This window comes from Nothobranchius furzeri, chromosome 11 (genome assembly GCF_043380555.1).
Source record: "Nothobranchius furzeri strain GRZ-AD chromosome 11, NfurGRZ-RIMD1, whole genome shotgun sequence".
NCBI classification, from domain to species: domain Eukaryota; kingdom Metazoa; phylum Chordata; class Actinopteri; order Cyprinodontiformes; family Nothobranchiidae; genus Nothobranchius; species Nothobranchius furzeri.
The window spans coordinates 29,896,575-29,919,390 of NC_091751.1; the positions used below are offsets into that span (position 1 = coordinate 29,896,575).

The 22,816-nt window shown below is 45.2% G+C and overlaps 1 protein-coding gene across 1 annotated transcript in view; it reads left to right on the forward strand.

Moving 5' to 3' along the window:
* rims3 (regulating synaptic membrane exocytosis 3) overlaps nucleotides 1-20,473 on the forward strand; it is a 52,502-nt gene extending 32,029 nt beyond the window's left edge. The window contains exons 3-7 of the mRNA XM_015955952.3: nucleotides 18,352-18,493; nucleotides 18,568-18,680; nucleotides 19,082-19,183; nucleotides 19,255-19,394; nucleotides 20,155-20,473. Of these exons, the coding sequence (XP_015811438.1) occupies nucleotides 18,352-18,493; nucleotides 18,568-18,680; nucleotides 19,082-19,183; nucleotides 19,255-19,394; nucleotides 20,155-20,367 (710 nt within the window). The 3' untranslated portion in view covers nucleotides 20,368-20,473. The remainder of the gene's footprint in view (nucleotides 1-18,351; nucleotides 18,494-18,567; nucleotides 18,681-19,081; nucleotides 19,184-19,254; nucleotides 19,395-20,154) is intronic.
* The last annotated feature ends 2,343 nt before the right edge of the window (nucleotides 20,474-22,816 follow it).

Sequence of the window (22,816 nt, forward strand, 5' to 3'; positions counted from 1 at the left end):
ATCCACAACGCTTACTGTCTTAGAGTTATGATCATCATCCTCTCGGCGTTGGCAGCAGGTACTAGTAGGTGAGTCTGCACTAGGACTGCCACTGATCTAGACGAAGGGGAATATGATTGCTGTTTAGATTTGAAATCAAAACAGGGATAAACCTGTTGTTACATCCCTGATCTCTGGAAACAGTCGACCCAACGCATCCATGAAGCAAAATAACACGATGTTGGCTCAGGCGGTAAATCTTTCAATTGATTTAGTCGCAAATTGAATCAGGGCCTAGGGCTTTCACGTAAAAATGTATCCAACTAGATGGTGTCAGTTTGCTTCTAGGAATTGGCTGACATTTTAAAGCTCCACTAGAAGGAGACTGGTTACCCGTTGCTGCAGAAGAGCAAGGCTTCCTCAACATTTACATTGTCCACAGCAAAGTCCGGCCCAATGAACGGATATGTGACTCACGTAGATTTGAGGTATGATAGAATGTTTCCTCCCACATGTTTGGGATGGATTTGACTCCTTCCTGGTCCTCCCTGGCAGCCAATGTTGGTCCTGTCTGATCAGTGAGTTATGGGTGACACGTGCATCGATTGGTCAATGGGGTGAGTCGACCTGGCTGTCTAACCCTCACTCCGCTCAATCGTCCGGCTAATAGCCAATTATGGGTTGATTTAGTCCAGGGAGGAGAGGGAGTGGGACGCAGCAATGGGACATAAAAGTGGAAACAAGTCGCCTATAAAATGGACAAATTACCATTATAATCGCCTTGTCTCAATAACTGGTTTGCTTGTACATGTTGTAGCAAAAATGTCCCTTTGGTCCAAATAAAACATAAAGTACCTAATTTACTGCTCTTCTGTTCTTTTTAGAACCAAGGCAACATCAACTTTGTGCTGTAATAGAAAATCTGGTTCCTTAGTAGTGTAACCTTGGAGTGAAAAGTGGCTTAATGGTCCAGGCAAACGTAGAGACCCCGAAGTGGAGAAAAACACCAGAGTGGTTGGGTGATATGTCAGCGTTTGACCGTTAAAGTGTTGTTCCTGTGTTGCTATGGTGTCAGCCTCGGGGGTACGGTACGTTCAATCCGTGCTCCATTATGTGATTCAAACCCTGTTAGTTTGACAACCGTCAACACAATTGTCCTCGTTACTGTTGATTACGTCAGAATGGGTGTGAAAAACTTTTAAACACACACACACACGCACACACACACACACACACACACACACACACACACACACACACACACACACACACACACACACACACACACACACACACACACACACACACACACACACACACACACACACACAGCACATGAATCACGTTGACAGGGGGACGGTTTTACTGTGGGTATGCAGGCGAAGTTGGTGACATGATGGCGGAGAGGGAAGAGGGAGATAAAACCTGCACCCCTACTCTGCTCCCCACAGGGGTACAGAGCTCCAGGAAGAAAACATGTCACACATAACGAGCACACCTGGAATCCGTAATCCATGCTTTTATCATCTCTCGACTGGATTATGCAAATTCCATTTTAATTGGTTTACCTGCCTCCGCTCTTAACAGGCTTCAGGTCGTACAAAACGCGGCAGCCAGGTTTTTAACAAACACTCCTAGGAGAGAACATATCACACCTGTACTGGCGCGGCTCCACTGGCTACCCGTAAACTTTAGGGTCAAATTTAAAATCCTGATTTTTGTTTTTAAGGCCCTGAACGGTCTAGCACCGGATTACCTGTCGGATCTTGTCACTAGATATGTGCCAAACCGGGCGTTGAGGTCTGCTGATTACCTGCTGCTTCGTGTTCCATTAATGAAATACAAAACGCGGGGGCAGCATGCTCTTGTCTATGCTGCTCCGACACTATGGAATGCACTTCCTCTTTCGGTGAGGCTGGCACCATCCCTCCTCCGGTTCAAATCGCTGCTGAAGGCTCACTTTTATGACCAGGCATTTTTAAATCCCTGACTTTTATTATTTTATTATGTGTATTTTTATTGACTTTAATCATCTGCCTTGTTGTGCATTTTATTGTTGACTGTGTATTGTTTTATATTGTGTTTTTACTTTTTATTCTGTACAGCACTTTGGTCGGCTGCCATGCCGTTTTTAAATGTGCTTTATAAATAAAGATGGTATGGTATGGTATAAAAAGCACGTATTCAGACTGACAATATGAGGTGGGTGGGTGGGGTGGGAATCCCCATGCGTCTGAGAGAGACCAGCAGCTGCTCACCTTCAACCTCCGCTGCCCAGGAGTTGGGAGGAGTGTTTCAGGGATGCGTGAGCACGTTGAAAACCTGGGAGTGTATCTGTCATGGGAGCGAATGCATGCATGTGTGTGTCCGTGTGAGCCAAATGACTTTCTCTCAGTTAAGCTGCAGTGTTCTTCGTCTGAGAGGTAACAATCAGTGTTGGGCATCTTACGTTAAAATGTAGTTACAGTTACAAATTACTTTTTCCAAAAAGGCATTGAGTTAGTAACTCAGTTACCACGTTGTGAAAGTAATTAGTTACCTAGCAAGGTTCTATACCATTTCAGACAAATGAAACGTTCTTTCAGTTAGAATGTTCTTAAGGATATCTGGAATGTTAGATTAGGGCTGGGCGATATGGAAGACAATCCTATCACAACATGTCACAGGATGCAGGTGAGTGAAGCGGAGGTGAGGATCCAAGTGCAGGGTAAGAAGGCAGGCAGGTAGACAGGAACGTTTTAAAGGTTTTAATAAAGAACACGCTGGACAAATGAATCGACAAGACACACAGAACTGAGAGGGTTTGAATGCATGAGGCCTGGAGCTTGGGTGGTTGTAAGACGAGAGGCAGGTGGGAGTAATCAGGAGACAAACTGAACAGAGTGGGGAGACAGGACAGGATGTGACACAATATAATTTTACATATTGGTCAACAATGATATACATCACGATATAAAAACAAAATACCTATTTTGGTTGATCTTAAGTGTTTCCTGGTACTCTGAAGTGAAATTTGAAGATATGAGACATCTACTATGGATTTAAAGATGTATTTTCAAAAGCTGAACACACCATTAGACGTTACACAGCTTTTTTGGGATAAAACAAGTTTATTAAACTGCTCTCAAACCTTCATAAGAAAAGAACGCACACAAAACGACAAAATGTTGCTGTCGAATAAAACAGGCAATCAAATTGAACTACTCAAAATCACTCCTTGTTTAAATATTGCTTATTTAAAAAAAGCACAGAATAAGAAACGTGAACAGGCAACTAAACAAAAACAGTTGTTTAAATCCTGAGTGCAAACTTGAGCTGCTTTCAAAAACACAAAATATTTAAATTAACTTTGTGCTCAGAAAACTTTCGAGGGAAGTCGGTCAGTGCTGTAATGCATCAGAGTTAGCCCTACAGGTTGCATGGAAGGAAGACAGCTCTGTCTACCGCTCCAGGCTTTACAACCGCCCTGGGGCAGTTCACAGTATCACCCCCTGTGCTAAATACCCTCTCAGATGGGCTGCTGGTGGCTGGGAGGCACAAGAAGCGCTTTGCCAGGCAGGATTTCCCACAGAGCAGTGGACCCGTCTCACTGTATGCATCTGGTGCCACCAGGTAGTCGTCCTTCTCCCTTTCTACACCTTTGTCGGTGAGTCCTTTGCAGAAGAGAGGGTCTGATTTCTTAGAGGAACTGCCCAGGGACTTTCTCTGTTTGTTCTGGGTGGGTGGCTCTGCAGTCTCCTCTGCTGCTTCTTGTCCTGCCTCTTGTGTTCTGGATGGAGTGAACGGGCCCTGGTTTCTCTCCAGCATCTCAGACACTGCCCTCACTTTGATGGCATCGATCTTTTCTGGTTTGACGTATTGTATCTTAAATCGTGGATCCACCAAGGTTGCAACATCAAGCAGGTCATCTGTTTTCTGGTCCGCATATGTTTCATCCAGGTATGCCATAATTGCCATCTTCTTCTCCTTTCTGGTTGCGTTTCCTCATCAGATGTTTTCAGAGTCTGTGTTCAGAAGAGGTGGAGCACTGGCTTCAGGTATGAGACACTTAGGTAAAATTCACCAGAAAGGGAATCTGTGAACTCCAGTAGAGGCCCCACACACACTCCAGCACTTCCAGGGCTTGCCAGGAGGGATCCAAGTGCCTTGTGTTCTTATCAGCACCCAGTACCTCAGAGATGGCCTTGTGTTGTTCCAACACCCTCTCAATCACTTTTTGGCGTGAGCCCCACCTGGTGGGTGACTGTCACCAGCTTGTGTTGGGGTAGCTGCTAAGTCCCTCTTTTCCTTCCAAGAGGACCCGAAGGGCGCCACTGCTTGTCGTTCCACCCTCCTGTCTCTTCCTGCCTTCTCTGCAGGAAAACACACATATTAAACTGTTATTGTTATTGATGACATAAAAAAAGAAGACAGTTCTCCTATTTCGTCCCTCTGTGTTGAAATGTTGGAGTACAGCCGCAAATTAAATTCACAACAATTTGAGTAAAATCTATGCAAGGAATAAATAAAAACAACTATATAAAAAAAACCTTTTAATGGCTTAAACTGAATTCGCCACACATTGTTGCTTATCTGTGTTTCATATTTGATATACAATAAATTCTTGTGTTGTTTCTGGTTAATAGTAAATGTGAAAAGGCCATAAAATACTAAATAAGAATGTTATTTAGTATGAACCGCTGCTCAGCAGCTTACCAACAGCAGAGTCCAGTCATTGAGGAATGCAGCCCTCACAATCGGTTGGTTGTGATGCAGACTAGCCCCCCCCCCCCCAAGGATGCAAGTGTTCCTTTCAGTCCAGCAGCAATGATTTCACCGGTAAGATCATCTGGAAAGTAGGCAGTTTGAGACGTTTGCTTTTTAAATTCCAGTCTTGGTCGAGGAAGTGGGCAGTGAGGCTCAAGTATGGTTCAGGTGTGCAACTTGACCATGTATGTGATGTGGTACAAAGTACGACACACTTTGAAGCTCATTCTCAAGTCTCTCTCTACACTCTGTGTGCATGTGTGGAAGTGCAGTCTGGGAGTAATGTTTGGGACACAGCGACTGCGGCAGACTGAGCTGGAGTTGATCCCACAACCCTCCAGTTACTTAACTCCTCTGCCATCGTCATCGTAGATCCTGCCGTCTGAAGCTGCTTTGTCCTCCAGCTGACTTCTATGTCCTCGAACAGGCCCACTGGAGAGATAACACTTATTTTCTGGGAATGCTGTTGGACCAGGGGCTCTTAAGCCATTTTAGCCTAGCCAAGCCAAGCCTGCTTATAACGAATCCCTAAATAAAAAAGTTGATTGTGTTGCTGCAGGAAGTGAGATTGTGCAGGTTTTCTAAAGTTTGTCCTAGATATTCAGTTTCATAATCTGTTTATAAATAATGCTCCCTTCATTGGATGCGTTCTTTCAGGCATGATGCATGTTTCTCTTTTTGTTACTCCATGGATAGCTCCGGCTCCCACTCCACTGGTGTGTCATTAGTTCTGCTTTTGTAACAGGGAAGCTGTGATGATGGCATTTTGGTTTTGGTCTGTGTTCTATTTATTACCTGCTATTATTAGTATCGGTGAGAAGAGAAGACGGTTTAACGGGTGAGTCACTCCTCTGCTCAACATATCCACAACTATAGAAATGAAGCCAAGAGAATGGTTCCCAGGTCACTGTTAGCACCACAGCGGGAACTCACACTGCTGAGAGACAAGAAACAGGTGTGTGTTTCTGTGAAAGTCCCAGTAGAACGCTGGTACATCTTAACCCGTTTACATCTGTGAGGGGAAAGGTTTGACTGGTGCAACTTTATCCCCGATCGCCTCACTCTCTCGTGCTCTATTTAGCTCATGCAGTACCCATCCTCTCCACTCCCTAACCTCAGCAATCCTTCACATATTCTTTATTTAAACTCCCCGTCTGCATGTTTATTTCAGCGTACGCAGGAGCTGCTGCTGAAGGTACACCAGAGATGCAGAAATGAAACAGAGACAGCCAAAGAGAAACTAGGTGACACAGGTGATTTGTGACTTGTTGGTTTGCTTCTTAAACTGAACTCAGCTTTGCTTTGAGACCAAAGGCAAATGTTTTTATCGCTGCACGTCTGCCAGACGAGCTATTTTTTGTGCTCGCTGACAGCATCTCTAGCTCAGTTTGGGAATAGACGTGGACACCATTACCAACACCCAGTTTGGTTTCAGGGAAGAAGGACAGATTTTCTTCTTTGTTTTCCTGTTCCAGAACTCGAGGCTGCTTAAATGAGCAAACATGAGTGTGTGTGTGTGTGTGTGTGTGTGTGTGTGTGTGTGTGTGTGTGTGTGTGTGTGCGTGCGTGTGCGTGTGCGTGTGTGTGATGAAAGTCCTGACACACATTATGTACCACAACACGGATGCTGAACTGTGCAGCCTGCAGTTCAGACATGTCACCCAGTGAAAACATTTCCATTTTAAAGCAAATGAGGGTCAAAACTGCTGAATGAGTGAATTCATGTGTTTATTGAAGCGCTACCGGTCTGTTGGAAGAACAACATTTAACTAGAGTCCAAATCATGTGGAGAACTACAGACCTATCTATCTCCTCCCTTTTCTGTCCAAAAATCATTGAAAGGGTGGCTTTCAAGCAGATCACAGAATACCTCTCACAAAACTGTCTGCTTGACCCTTACCAGTCTGGGTTCAAAAAGGGCCACTCCACTGAAACTGCTCTGTTAGCAGTGACGGAATCCTTAAAAGAAGCTAGAGCGACTGCCAAATCCTCAGTGCTTATCCTGCTTGACTTATCGGCTGCATTTGACACTGTCAACTATGGCTTCCTTTTGTCCACACTCTAGCATGGGCATCACAGAGAAAGCACATGCCTGGTTTGAATCGTTCCTCACAGGACGATCATTCAGAGTATCTTGGCTTGGATAATCCTCTACCGTGCACCATCTTTCCACAGGAGTACCCCAGGGCTCTGTACTAGGACCTCTTCTCATTGTCATATACACCACCTCACTGGGTGAGATCATGCGATCACATGGCTTCTCCTACCACTGCTATGCAGATGACACCCAGCTCTATCTGTCATTTCCACCGGACGACCACACTGTCTCAGCACGAATATCAAACTGTCTCTCTGACATATCAAAATGGATGAAATCCCACCATCTCCAACTCAGCCTCTCTAAAACTGAACTACTTGTCATCCCAGCAAAACCATCCATACAGCACAATATCTCAATCCAAAATGACTTCCTTTCTCTGGCTCCTTCAAAGGCAGTTCGAAATCTGGGTGTTGTGATTGATGAACACCTGACCTTTAAAGATCATGTTGCCTCTGTTGCTCATTCATGCCGCTTTGCGCTGTATAACATACGAAAGATCAGACCATACCTAACACAACATGCCACCCAGCTCCTGGTGCAATCTACTGTCATCTCCCTCCTCGATTACTGCAATGCCCTTCTAACTGGTCTTCCAGGCTGTACTGTGAGACCTCTTCAAATGGTCCAGAACGCAGCAGTGCGTCTGGTCTTCAATCAGCCAAAAAGAGCACACGTCACCCCTCTGTTCATTGAGCTCCACTGACTACCGCTAGCAGCACGCATCAAATTCAAATTGCTAACACTAGTATACAAAGTCTGAGATGGTACGGCTCCCATCTACCTGAATCCTCTTGCAAAGACTTACGTCTCGGCCCGGCCGCTCCGGTCATCACAGGATCGTCGGCTAGCAGTGCCCACACCACGCTCAGGACAATCCAGACTCTTCTCATGCATCGTTCCACAAATGTGGAATGACCTACAAGCACTACCAGAACAGGGGCTTCCTTTGTAATTTTCAAGAAACTCCTGAAGACCCTGCTCTTCAGAGAGCATCTTCTAAACTAGCACCCTCCCTGCACCCATCCCCCCTCTCTACTGTCCACTCCTTTGTTCCCTCCTCTCCATGATTGATGTCAAGTTATTGTTATTGTTGTTGTTAGCCTCAAGGTCAACATGCCGATTATCACTTGTAAGTCGCTTTGGAAAATGTGTCTGCTAAATACATAAACATAGAGTTCTGCTCTCTTCTGCATCAAAAGTTCACCTGGGCTGGTTGATGTGCTGCAGAGCAGTGATGACCTTTGACTCTAGCCATTCCCACCAAGTTTCTCGATTCATTAACTTCCCTCTTCACATCTGGTTTTGTTTTTTAAGCTAAAGTAAACTGGCTAAATTAATTAATTCATAAAGATGCCTTAAGAGCAGTCCTGCGGTTTGTTTTCAGCGAAACTAGCTCATGCCCTACTTCTAGCTCTGTTTGTAAGTCACGTAAAGGAAACAGTTTAAAGATTTTTGGCTGTGATGTTTGGGAACGCCATCAGATCCCTTGAGTGCACCTATAATCCTTTACTATAGCGTAGACAGGGCTGAACAAAAGCAGCTGCAGATGACTAAAAGCTGACATGTCATGGTGGAAATGCTCCAACTGACGTTCTGTAATGACAGTGAATTCTGTGGATGGCTACACTTAGCTGGTGTTTTTCATCCCTGTGAATCTACAGGGGAGGCTCTTTCTGTCACGCAAGCTGCTCCTGACACCGTCCTGTTCTCCTGAAGCTTGGAGGATTTTGTTCCTCTTCAAGCCTGCCAAACATCTATTCACTCACCACTCTCCTAATCTCTGTAATTTTTCTTATTGGTCTCCTTTTTCATTTCCATCTCTCACTTTCACTCTGCCACTCATCTCGTTTTCTCCCCAGCACGTCCGAGCTTTGTGTTCTATTCTTAGCCAGACTGTCTGGACCGTTCAGCGCTTGCGTTCTCGGTTACTAGGCTCTGTCTAAGAACCAGACGGTGGGACTGATCAAATGGCACAATTCTGAGCGGCTGTCTGCAGTTCTGCTTAATAAGGCCAAAAGTCAACAGATGTTCATCTTAATCAGAATTGAGATCACGATTTGTTTAGTGTCTGCATCGTGAATTCACGGGTCCTAAAATAATGAAAAGGTGTGAAAAACAGGGATGGAGGGTGCAGGACCTTGGTCAGAGTTGAGGTGGGAATGAGGCTCAAGCATCACACTGGGCTGGGACCACTGGGGACCAGTTGAGCGATGTTAACTAGCTTATATGGGAATTTATATTTGTAACCACACTAAACTGGAAACTTTGCAGCAAGTCACACAAGGCTTATTTTCTAGTTGCAGTTTAGTCAAAAAGTATCTTCAGTACATCTTGTCATGTTTAGCAATAGGTCCGTATATCTGACTCGTGAAAACCAAGCTGAGCAGGTGTGAGATGCGTCCCAGACACCTGACATGACTCTGGCACTCCTGTCAGAGTCAAATAGTGCGATTCTCACTTTTACACCAACACCTGCAGCTCAGTTATACTTGCACAAGCTGTGGTGTTTAGATGGGCATCAGAAGGCTAAGGTACCCCAGATAATGAGCTGACCAGCATGCAGCTGAACCTAGAGAACAGACACCGGAGGCCTTGGCTGCGTTCACCATTAGGCAGTATTCTTAGATTTATTCCCAAAGGATTTTTCTCACTTGGAAATGAGAAAATCCAGCTTCAGTGCAGCCTAAGACAGTTCTTCGGTGGTTTGTGTGTTTCTAGAGTTGGTGGCCTCAACAAAAGGGCCCAAGGGCTGGAGATGGACCACACGACCAGTCCATGAGAAACTGAGCCACCTGGAGCTTACATCCAACTAACCAACTTTTACTCTTCTTCAAAGAAAGTTTTCATTTTCAGTCACAACGTCTGGTTCTTGTCTTTTCTCATAAATTCTGCCGTCTTCTTAGGGCTGCAGCTATTGACTACTTTAGTATTTGAATCTTCTATCAAATCCTTTGTCTATAATTCAAATATTCTATCGGATGACACTCCCAAGTGAACGAGAACTGCTGCTAAAAACATGAAATTAAACAACAAAATAATAAAAGGCTCAATATTACCCTCGCAGTGGCCTAGTGGTAGAGTCCGCCCTGAAACTGGGAGATCGAGGTTTGATTCCCGGTCGGATCATATCAAAAACCAGAACAATGGGACCCAGTGCCTCCCTGCTTGACACTCAGCTATAAAGAGTTGAATTGGGGGGTTAAACCACCAAATGGTTCCCAAGCGCAGCCACAGCTGCAGCTCATCCCGCCCCACGAGGATGGGTCAGATGTGGAGATGTAATTTCACCAGCGTGTGATGACTAATGGGACTTTAACTCTGTTAAACAGGTGTTGTCTAGTCCCCTCTTTCTCAGCTGATATTTATAGTTAATAAATATTTTATGGACAAATTTGACCTACATTTCATTAACAGTTTAGGTTTGTATTAATATCACTCATCCTAATCAAAACAACGTACCCAAATATATCCACATGTTTAATTATTTCTGTAACGTGTTCAGTAGTACGCTACTGGAGATGCTAATAACATCTCATTTCTACTGGTAACAATGTAATGGTGGCATATCTATTTTATTACATATGGGTTGGCAATAATCCAGTCTCAACTGTATCCAAATGGACACTCACTGGACACTTTATTGGGTACACCTGTCCAACTGCTCATTAACGCAAATGACTAATCAGCCAATCACACGGTGGCATTTAGGCATGCTGACATCGTTAGTTCAAACTGAGCTTCAGAATGGTGAAGAAAGGTGATTTAACCTCCAGAGACCCAAACATGTATTTGGTGTGATTTAAAAGAAAAAAACATATCTAGCTATTACAGATTAATCAACTCTAATTAATGGAAGCAAAAGTACAAAAATTAAAATAACATAAAAATACAACTGAATAAAAATGCTGTCAAATTCACTAAAAAAACAAAGACAGAAACATTTTTAAATTTAAAGTCAATATCAAGTGTCTATGAACAATAACAAAAGGTCTTAGTAGAAGAGAACACAATTTGATAATGCAAGGAGCCAAAGTCTGGACACAGGGCCGTGGGAGGTAGTTTGAACGTGGCATGGCTGTTGGTTCCAGACGGGCTGGTCTGAGTAGTTCAGAAAGTGCTGATCTTCTGGGATTGTCACACAAAACCATCCCTGGGGTTTACAGAGAACGGTCTAAAAAAAGGACCAGTTGAGGTGGTTCAGGCATCTGCTCAGGATGCGTCCCGGACACCTCCCTTTGGAGGGGCTTTGGGCATGTCCTGCCGGCCGGAGGCCCCCGGGTTGACCCAGGTCAACCTAGAAATACATCTCCAGGTTCGCCAGGGAATGCCTGGGTGTCCCAGCTGAGGAGCTGGCGGACATGGCTGGGGAGAGGATTGCCTAAGAGGCCCTACCTGGGATGCTGCCCCCACGACTCGGACGAAGGTGAGGTCCGAAAAAGGGGAAAAAAAAATCCTGTGAGCAGCAGTTCTGTGGGCGAAAGTGCCTTATTGATGTCAGAGGTCAGAGAGGAATGCTCGAGCTGATAGAAAGACGACAGTAACTCAAATAACCACTCGTTACAACCAAGGTATGCAGAAGAGCATCTCTGAACACACAACACGCCAAACCTTGAGGCAGATTGGCTACAGCGGCAGAAGACCACACCGGGTGTCACTCCTGTCAGCCCAGAACAGGATACTGAGGCTACAATTCACACAGGCTCATTAAAATTAAACAATAGAAGATTTGAAAAATGTTGCCTGGTTGGATGAGTCTCGACTTTTTGACATTTGGATGCGAGGTTCAGAATTTGCCATCAACAACATGAAAGCATGGATCAATCCTGCCTTGTATCAACGGTTCAGGCTGCTGGTGGCGGTGTAATGGTGAGTAATGGTGACCATGTCCATCTCTTCATGACCACACTGTACCGATCTTCTGATGGCTACTTCCAGCTGGATAATGCAGCATTTCATGAAGCTCAAATCATCTCAGACAATGAGTTCACTACACTCAAATGGCCTCCACGGTCACCAGATAGAACAATAGTGGGATGTGGTGGAATGGGAGGTTGGCATCGTGGATGTGCAGTCGACAAATCTGCAGCAACTGTGTGATGCTATCATGTCAATATGGACAAAATCTCAGAGGAATGTTTCCAGTACCTTGTTGAATGTCCGCCACGAAGGATTTAAGCAGTTCTGAAAGGCGGAAGGGGGTCCGACCCAATTTTAACAAGGTATACCCAATAAAGTGGCCAGTGAGTGCAGAAGTGTTTGTGAATTACATGCTGCAACCATCGACATAAACCTTATGCTGCAGCGGCCTGCCATGCCCTCTGTGTGTGGAGCAGTCTCGTAGCAACAACCTGACTCCAGGTAGCTGCAGCGATTCGGTTCCACAGCGCTGCAGCTGCACAAACGGGACGCTGCGGTTTGCCTTCCACTTGTAGAGTTTAGTCCTTCACAACCTTTGTGTTTTCTCTGAACCCTACTTGATCGTGAGTGCGCTACCCTGCACAGCCCTAGCATTAGCATTAGCCTATCTGCCCGTAGCGTTTCTGCCTTTTACAATGAGTTGCGTCTTTGCTGGTTTTTCTATTTTCCTCCAATGCACGTAGATTACCACGTAAAATGTGATCCGAGTGTGGTGCGCACATTTAACGAAGCTTTGAATCCGTAAAAAAAGATTTGAGGAGTTTAATGAATCGAAGCATTCGGTGATTCGTTTCAGCCCTACTCACAACTGCTCATCACTGGCCATCAAATCAGCAGGAAATTGCATCTAAATTGGATTACTCTTTTCCTCTTTCTAATTAATTGCCTTTAGATGAGATCCAGCGGGGCACATCAGCTCATTGACAGACATCCTGCCATACATTTAATCATTGCATCATGTGGCTGAATGGTTATTTCCTTCTTACTGACCCCTCTCTGGATTATAGTCTCTAATGCAGGTGTGGTTTATTGTGTGACTTATATGAACCAAGCTTAAAGTGGCCTAATCTCCGACGGGCAGCCGTGGCTGAATGAGGAGAGCGGGTGTCCACTAATTAGTAGGTGAGTCTAGAGCCCTACACGGGCCTAAAATCTGAGCCCGTGTCCGGCCCGGCCCGAGGGGGTTGGAGCCCCAGCCCGACCCGGTCCAAAAAGGTTTTCAGGATTCTCTGGCCTGACCCGAGCCCAAGCCCGACTTTTTTTAAAAACCTTTCTTAATGTTTTAGCGTGATAGAATGCTCAGCATTCTAATTATCTGTGAGAAGAGTTCTGCAGTAAAAAAAAAAAAAAAAAGAAAGAAAAGAAAGAAAAACAGCATCAATGCAGCTTTTTTTCTAACAGAGCGTATTTTTCGAGCGGCAGATGAAATTTATGAATACTATATTGGTAAATGGTAAATGGCCTGTATTTGATATAGCGCCTTCTAGAGTCCTGGAACCCCCCAAGGCGCTTTACAACACAATCAGTCATTCACCCATTCACACACACATTCACACCCTGGTGGGAATGAGCTACGATGTAGCCACAGCTGCCCTGGGGCGCACTGACAGAGGCGAGGCTGCCGAGCACTGGCGCCACCAGTCCCTCCGACCACCACCAGCAGGCAACTTGGGTCAAGTGTCTTGCCCAAGGACACAACAACAGCGACAGACTGAGCGGGGCTCGAACCTGCAACCTTCCGATTACGGGGCGAGCAATTAACTCCTGTGCCACCGTCGCCCAGGTGGCACAGGAGTTAATTGGATGCGTTTGTAAATTTTATCTGCCGCTCTGAAAATGCGCTCTCCAGTTAGAAAAAAAAACAGCAATGAATGCTGGATTTATTTATTTTTTTTTCACTGCAGAGTGAATTTATTCACAGAAAAATAGAATGCTGCCATTTTCATGAGAATAAACGAATGGTTTCTGACATCAAAGTGGGCATAAAATGGCATATTAGAATAGGGGCACATGTTTCAATCAGCAGTTTGAGAATTCATTTATATATCCGGTCCAGTGATCCGGTTCAGTTTCTTTCCTCTGAGACGCCTTGCAAAAATCAAGCCCATGCTGTCAAGAGCCCACCTGGAGCGGGTACTCCATGCTTTTGTAATTTCTAGGCTTGATTACTGCAGCTCTCTATAACCAGGGTTGTGTCAGTCATCACTGCGTCGCCTACAGGTTGTGCAGAACAGCGCAGCCAGGTTCCTGACTGGGACCAGGAAACGGGACCACATCAGTCCGGTTCTGGCCTCACTGCACTGGCTTCCGGTTTGCTATCGTTCACAATTCAGACTCCTCGTCTTTGTTTTTAATTTCTTCCAGGGTGGTGCTCCCCCTATCTGGCCACGCTCCTGAACAGACATTCGCCATCACGCGCTCTGCGCTCCTCTGACCAAGGCCTGCTTGTTGTCCCTCGTTCTAGGTGTCGTACTCGCGGGGACCAGGCTTTCTCAGTCCTAGCATCGTCACTCTGGAACCAGTTGCCACCCTCAGTTAGGCTGTCCCCATCTCTGCCAGCCTTCAAGAGCCGCCTAAAAACACACCTCCTCCGCTTGGCATTTCCAGAACATGTTTGAATTTGGCCCTCTTTTATGTTGATTTTATCTCACAGTTTTCATTGGTTCAATTTTTCCCTTGTTTTACACATTTGTCTTCTACTAGAATGTTTCACCTTTTTTGTAATTTACAATCTGTAATTTGAATTGCTTTTATTTTCTGATTTATTCACTTTATTTAACTTTGTGCTGTACCATGTTCAACGCCTTGGGCTTCCTGACAGGGTTGCGGAAGGCACTTTATAAATAAAGCTTTGATTTGATATAGGCGCATTTATAATCCACACAGACCTTAACTGAGCTAACGGGTGCCGGTGCGTGAGAAGCAGGCAAGTGCTGCTGCGTTCAAGTGTTTCAGTTTTTTTTAATGAATTCAATTAAAAATAAAGGCGCCCTGCCCATGTCCAAGGTAATTACACAGTCGTTGGCCCGAAGCCCGGCCCTCGGGTCGTCGGGCCGGGCCGACCCATGGGCCTAGGGCTTCAGTGTAGGGCTCTAGGTGAGTCCTTGGGCAGGACTCTGAACCCTGAAAGTTGCCCCCAGATGGCAACTGCCCCTCTGGGCTGGGCCAGTTGCAGAGGAATAATTTCCACAAGGGGATCAATGAAGTACCAATTATTGTTGAACTTTAATTTTTGCATGAATGCACCTTTAGTAGTATCTTGTATTTTCTCTTACTTAACCTTAAAGAGCTCCTTCACTGAGAAACCCTAATATAATTATTGTTTCTGATTATAATCAGTCACTGAGGTTTTCATGCAGGCTGAACATGAAAATAGTCTCCTACACCTATCTCCTGCATTAGCTGCTGATAGAAAACAGACGGTGAAACTCTGGACTTAGAACAGCCTGACAGGCCTACGTCACACTGTCACTAAACATTCATGGACTCACCCATCTTGACGGGGAAGGCTGTTGTTGGGTTAGCATCTAGGAAACAGCAGAGAACGTCTCAGCTAGTAGAAGCTAACTGTTAGCATTAGCAACTCCACCACACAGCAGAACTCCTTCAGGCTTGTGTTATTTGCGGAGATAGAACATCAACGTTGCAGAGCAAACAGAGTAAGTGGTGGAGTTGTGTTGCTGTTAGCCAATCAGAAGAGAGATGTCCATATATCAGGAAACAAGAGTCTGTCTTCTGAAGCTACTTTCTCATCCAGCTGATTTCTGTGCGCTGAAACAGACACACCAGACCTTCTTACAATGCATTAATCCCGACTAGAGACCACTGCACACTAATTAAAAATATGAGTAAAGTTCCTCGTTTAAAGGGAGTTTTTACGCCAATGTCACCTTTTGCATACTAATGTGTTGCCATGTTGGTCTCCACTACCTCTAAGACACTCCAAGCTTGACTAAAAAACACCCATCTGCATCCTGTCTGTCTTTAGGTTAGGATTTATATCCTTTTAAAAAGTTCTCATTTGTGACATCACAATCAGGGATATTTGCATAGAACCACCCCTCCCAGATATCAGAGCTCCCCACCTCAATGCAGTCAGTCATGGAATGGATGGGTGGGTGGGTTGGGTCAGCAATTAAAGTGACAGAGACCTGAGGCAGCTCATTCTGGAAGGTATGAAACTAGAAATTAGCTGGTGAGATGTGAGAGAACTTCACCAACCTGTTCTGGATAGATCATAGACCTGGTGTAACATGCATATGTCCCCTTTAAACCTCTCAAGGGCTCCGGATTTAGCAGAAGTCTGGCTGTTAATACACCACAATAGATCTTTCATCTCCAACACCCATCCCTGGTTACTGTTGCTATGCATGGCGGCATGTCGTCGTCACAGTTGCATCCAGTCGGCATGTCAGTACAGCCAGGAGGTCTAAGAACAGAGAATAACGAGAAAGGCTTCATCAGTGCTCTCTTCAAATGTCAGAGAGGCTTTAATGATCTGCTGAGCGCACCGAACGGCTGTGTGTGTGTGTGTGTGTGTGTGTGTGTGTGTTTTCTGCATTATTAGCATTTTCAGTAATCCTGCCCATCTTTATTCCCTATTTAATTTTTTTGTTACTTATCTGGGTTACCAAACATGTGATTTGTACCATTGTTGGGTCACACTTAGACAAAGTTTGAAGTAAGTGAGCAATCACTGCAATTTTCTTCAAATCATGAGTGTGTTCACAAGAACGAGACATTACTCACCATTATGAAGCCAACTGGATGCACTCTAATTGCTGTGTTGCACAGAAACACCCTCTTCCAGCAGAGTAATGTCATTTTAAGATGCAACAAAACAAAATAAACCTGTAATGTCTTTTACTAATGTGTGTGTGTGTGTGTGTGTGTGTGTGCGTGCGTGCGTGTGTGTGTGTGTGTGTGTTTGATATCATTACTGAATAGTAGAGTCAGTTCACCAGCAGGGAAATACTCTAAATAATTCATGGGGAGAGATAAGCGAGTGGTAAATAAAGAAGAATTGTGAGATAAAGACGGACAAAAGACAAATTTAATAGAGAGGAGAGAAACAATACGACACCAAGCTGGAAAGAAGCAAGTGTTTATGATTGGTTCAGAGCAACCAGATGTGTTAGTGGCAGATAAGGAGCAGAAATAATAAAAATCAAAAAGCAGAAAATGAGTCAGAGACGGTGGAGACTTCCGAAGAGGACTATGTGAAGCAGAGACGGATCCTGGGTAAGAGGACAGGCTGTTGAGTGAACATGCCGGCCGGGGCTCTTGGTGCATTGCAGACGGCATTGCCATGGAAACGAATGGAGGGAAAGCACAGATGAGGAGGAGGAGGAGGGGATTAAATAGGAAGGAAGACATTGCTGCTTCACACTATTCAAGGGGTGTGTGTTTTGATGAGGGGGAAGGGCATGCTGGGAAATGAGTTGATGAGAACTTTATTAAAAAAACAAACACATCAGGAAGGTATCATCATTTTTACTGATGTCATCACTTGTGAACAGACACGAGCAAAACACCGTTCCAATTAACCTTAGTTTTCTTTAATAATTAAATGTGATGAACCTGTCGCCATGGCGCCCTGCTGCCAGCTGTCTTGTTTGGGTCCAGATCCTATGGCGGAGTTGTCATGGTAGCAGGAGCTCATAGACTTTGTCTCGTGCTATGACGACGCTGTCTGTTGGAAATATTCTTGACTGCAGGATTATAAATAGAAAAGCATCAGAAGACAGAACCCCTTCCTTCCTCTCCTCCCAAACGCCCGTGGGACCCCATCATTCTCATCTTTCTCCTCTCCATCCCTGCTCAACCCCTTGTTCTCTCCTCCTCTCTTCATCCCTTATTCAAAACCCTCCGTCCTCATCACCTCAACTCCCCGAAGCCTCATCGAGTGGCTTTGTTTGCCTTTGTTTATCTCCGTGGTGATGGCAGGGATGCAGGGTGTCTGTGGTTGTCATGGCGATGAGACGGGCATGGCAAGGATGCTTAATGAGGCTGGAGTTTCTCAGGCTAATGAGATGGGACGGCTGAGGCGGGGTGTGTTTTTATTTCATCCTACGACGGCGAACAGCAGCTTATTAAAAGTTACTTGACTGTGTAGCTGAACTATCTGGAGTTTCTGCTTTAACCAGAGCACAAAGCTCAGGAAGCTGATCTGGTTCCTGCTGCTATGGCTACTTCAGTGTTAACAGGTCCAGTGAAGCTCTGCGTGAGCCTCCTGCCTTATCCATGCAGTCACGGTGGTCCGGTTTGGATTCTCTGTTCGTCTTGTGGCGAGCGGAGCCATGGCGAGCCAGTGTCAGTACCGCACCCTGTTGAAAGCATCACCTGCCAAAGGGGCTCGCCGGTGTGTATTAATGCCTGAGAAGTGAGGCTTTTTAACAGAGCAGGGACATCCCGGAGGATATCAGGCCAGATTGCTTTTGCATTTGAGTGAGCTTGCTTCAAAACAAACATTTGAGAGGCGGGCCGTCCTCAAGGTGAATTTCAGTTGCCTGGTCGTTTTGAAGAAGCAAACCATGATGATGAAATAAAACGTAGTTTTGGTCCGATGCGTATCTCAGCTGCAGCCTAAAATCTGTGGTGTTTTTTAGATGGAGGGATGAAGAAGCTTCGCAGCACCATCCGAAGGAGCACAGAGACCGGCATCGCCGTGGAGATGAGGAACCGAGTGACACGGCAAGGCAGCAAGGACTCCACGGACGGCAGCACCAACTCCAACAGCTCAGATGGAACGTACGTACCTCCCCCTCCTCTCACCCATCCACATGGAGCATCCCACTCATTGTTATCATTTCCGTTCCCCTCAGGTTTGTCTTCCCCACCACTCGCCTGGGGCCTGAGAGCCAGTTCAGTGACTTTCTGGACGGACTCGGACCCGCTCAGATCGTAGGCCGACAAACGCTAGCTACACCCCCCATGGGTAAACTTGAGTTGTTCCACAAAACTCACGTTTAAAATAAATCTTTCCTGACTATAAACCCTTACAGGTGATGACGGCTCTTTCACTGAGATGCAGAGTTCAGTTGGAACCAAGACAACATCAAACAGTACTTTATGTTCACTCAGCAAACATTTATCCCTGCATGAGGAAAGCGTCATTATTTGACGCTTTGGGTGTGAGAATGTGTTGAAATATTTGATGTCTGGGTTTGAACACAGAGCAGATTCGTCCTCTGTAAGAACAGCTGCGGCTCTCTGTCGCCCTCTGCTGTTAGACTGCAGCATCTTCAAGCTTTCGGTTAAACCCAAAACACCCAGAAATGGTTTTAACTTCATCTATTTACTTATTTTCTTAGATTCTTGTGTTTCTGATCTCTTTAGGCGATGTTCATGTAGGCATGGTTGACAGAGGAGGACAGCTGGAGGTGGAAGTGAACCAGGCCAGGGGGTTGACCCCTAAACCAGGATCTAAGAACACACCAGGTACTTCACCTGTCGAGCCTGTTTCATAAAGCAGCTCAGGTGGAGCTTCACTCTCCTTTATTCCATTCCAGCGACCTACGTGAAGGTGTACGTCCTGGAACATGGAGTGTGCTTGGCCAAGAAGAAAACCAAAGTAGTGAAGAAGAATCTGGACCCAACCTACCAGCAGGCTCTACTGTTTGATGAGAGTCCTCAGGGCAAAGTCCTACAGGTAGGTCATGTTTGTGTGTTTTATTCTGTTTAAGCACGAGCGGGTTCAGCTGTGAGCTTTAATGCAGGTTAGTCGTTAACAGCTTAGAGCTGTGAAGAGCCTCCGTTTGGAGAAACAGCGTAGTTAGTTTGGACCAGATTGATGAGCTAACTGCTAGACTGTGTGGGCCCAAGACCCATGTAGACTGCTGATGTCTTAACTCAGCTCTAATCTCAGAAATGTTCTAGTGGTTCGTGCCAACACGGTCTTATAGACCTCTAAATGGTTCTGCTCTCGGTTTATCCCTGCGGCTGTTGGCTGGAATAACTGCTACTGAAGGAAAGACATCAGGATCCGTTGCTCTTACATTTCAGCCGATAACATTTCTGGTTGGAATTTTATAACGATTGGAATGATTTAGATGACAGAAGTCCACTTAGTAACCGGCCTACACTCGGTAGCCGTTAGCTCGTTCCAACGCATCAGGTAGAATATGCTGAGGACATCAGCTTCTCCTAAACCCGACTGACCTAAACCCGACCTTCTGGAGCTCAGGTAGTTGAGGTAGTTAAATAAAGACTCCCTGATGGATCCCACTGGTGAGGAGAGCCCAACTGCTGGTCAACTTTGTTAACTTGGAGAAGGTTTGTGGTTCAGTCCCTAATTTTGTTTAAAGATTGGGTCTTCTACTGGAGACCATTTGGTCCAGGGTTTGGTTTTCATCTCTGGTAGCGTGTTAGAACACCGACAGACTCTCATGTCACCACCCTGTCTTCTCCAGGTAATAGTGTGGGGGGATTACGGGCGTATGGACCACAAGTGCTTCATGGGAATGGCCCAGATCCTTCTGGAGGACTTGGACCTGTCGGCCACAGTCAGCGGCTGGTACAAGCTGTTCCCTACCTCCTCTCTGGCAGACCCCAGCATCGGACCCCTCACCAGACGCCTCTCTCAGTCGTCCCTGGAGAGTGCCACCAGCCCCTTGTGCACCTAGACGCCCACACGAGCAAGCCGAGTCACTCACACACACACACACGCACGCACGCATGCACGCACGCACACACACACACACACACACACACACACACATCCTGTTACTCCACTCATATTTCAGCCACTGATTAGCAGGTCTAAGACCTAAACATGTAGCATTTTTCACACACCACCGGCGGGGTGCCACGCCCCCTTATCCCAGGTCACCTGATCTCCGTGGCGCGTCTCATCCCAGGGCCATCCCAATGCCAGTTTCTAAACTCTCTATGCCAAACCGAGAAACAAAACTTTATTTTTTAAAACCAAAGCAATTGTTATTGTTGTTATATAAGTAGTGGGTGAACTAGTATACAATATCAAGTCTGGATATGTAGCAGAGTCAATGACTTAGATGTAATGCAAAAAGAAAAAACAAAAGAAAAAGAAGATCCGTTCTGCACTCACGCTGAGATGGACGAGTCAAACTCAAACAAACCTGCAGAAATTCACGTGAGGTAGCAACACTGCTGTTCTACCATTTCCACAGGGCAGAGTTTATATCTAAATATACTCCTGAATAGATAGCTAAACGCTTATTTGTCTTTATATAGTAATATGTGTATCGGCTGCATTCTGCATGACTGCTTGCGAGACATTTAGAAGTGCTTCAATCTTTTGATGTTTTATTTTGGAGCTTGCTCTGACTGGAGGAGCAGTGCTGCTCTGGGGGGAAGGCCTTTGGTCTGACAGCTGGAGCGACGCCTTCACCTTCAGACCCACGGAGCAAATCAGGGGGCGGAGCTTGTGTTCCACAACTGTCTACCAGCACTTGGACTTTAATTTTTTTGCACTTCCAGTTTCTTGTTTGTCTTGATGTCAATAATTCTTCTTCCTGTTTGGTGAAGGACGCAGGGCTCCTTCCTTGCTGGTCTCCTGGCGGCTGCTTTCTCACCACTCACCCCTGCTTGCTCCTCTGAACCTGCTGTAAATGTGTAAACATGTAAATATCTCCTGAAGAGGTGTTCCTTTTTAGATATCTATTACACACTTATTATCATTATTATTATAAACAGTACCCAGCCATAATATAGTAGTTTTTTTCTTGTTTCAGGTGCAATATGTCAGCATTCCTATTTTATATTTCCTGCAGAAAGTTTGTGTTTTGGATTGCACTTTACTATAGTTATGAATCATTTTTAACTTTGAAACTTGAGCTATTGTCCACCATTTCTGTTATTTTTTTTAATTTGATCAAACACAACAGAAACAGACTCAGAGTGGATTTTATTACATTTCAAAGATGCACTAGAGCAGCTGAAACAGGTCAGTCCTGCCTGTCATCACACATGAAATCCACGTCGTCAGTAGCGGGATTTCCTTGCAAAAAACAAAACAAAACATGGGTGTTGTCGCCATATCTACTTATATCTAATGAACCGTTTTCTCTGCTGTCCCTTTTTCCAGGACAGAACGATTATTCAGCATGTAACCAAGAGTCTGGTGCTGATTACCGTAATTATGGTTTTTCTGCACAAGGTCAAACGTACATACAGCTTCAAATACTTACACACCTACATCTGCATCTTTCATTGATTGGTGCTGAAGGTTCTAGAAGGTTGGCCGTCTCTCTTTGCTAAGCTAGAAATGATTTCTTGTAAAGAACTTACTGGACTGACCAACACTCCGAGCAATGGGAAATAGTTAAGAAACTCAATTTTATATTATAAACGGTCACTCTGAGATTTTCATGCAGGCTGAACATGACAACAGTTTCCTTCACCTAGAGATGAAAACAGACGGTGAAACTCTAGGATTAGAAAAACCTGATAGATCTACGTCACACTGTCACTTAACGTTCATGGACTCACCCATCTGGACTCACGACGGGGAAGGCTGTTGTTGGTTTAGCGTCCAGGAAACAGCTGAGAACGTCTGGGCTAGTAGAGGCTAACCGTTAGCAACTCCACCACACAGCAGAACTCCTCCAGGCTTGTGTTATTTGTGGAGATAAAACATCAACGTTGCAGAGCAAACAGAGTCAGTGGTGGAGCCGTGTTTCTCTTAGCCAGTCAGAGGAGAGATGTCCACACATCAGGATGCCATCAAATATCTGGCTGAATTCTCCACGCTGAAATGGGCGCCAGAGAATGACTTACAAGGCATTCATTCCTACTAGAGACCGCTGCAAATGTATTAAAAATATAAGTAAAGTTGACTTTTGAAGATATTTCTAAACAACTTTGGATTCTAAGATCATCAGTTCAGTTAACGTCATGTCTGTTTGTTTCCTCTGTCGCTAAGCAAAGAGCCAGACCGTCCCTCTGAGCTGAGAGGAGACCGGTGGAACTTGCGTAGAGGAAAGAAATCCACAATAAATTTAGACTTCTCAATTAGAAGACTCTAGTTGAACGTTTCTGGCCGTGGCGATAAAGAATCACTCTGCAGAGCCGGAAATCTTTTTTCTTCTTTAA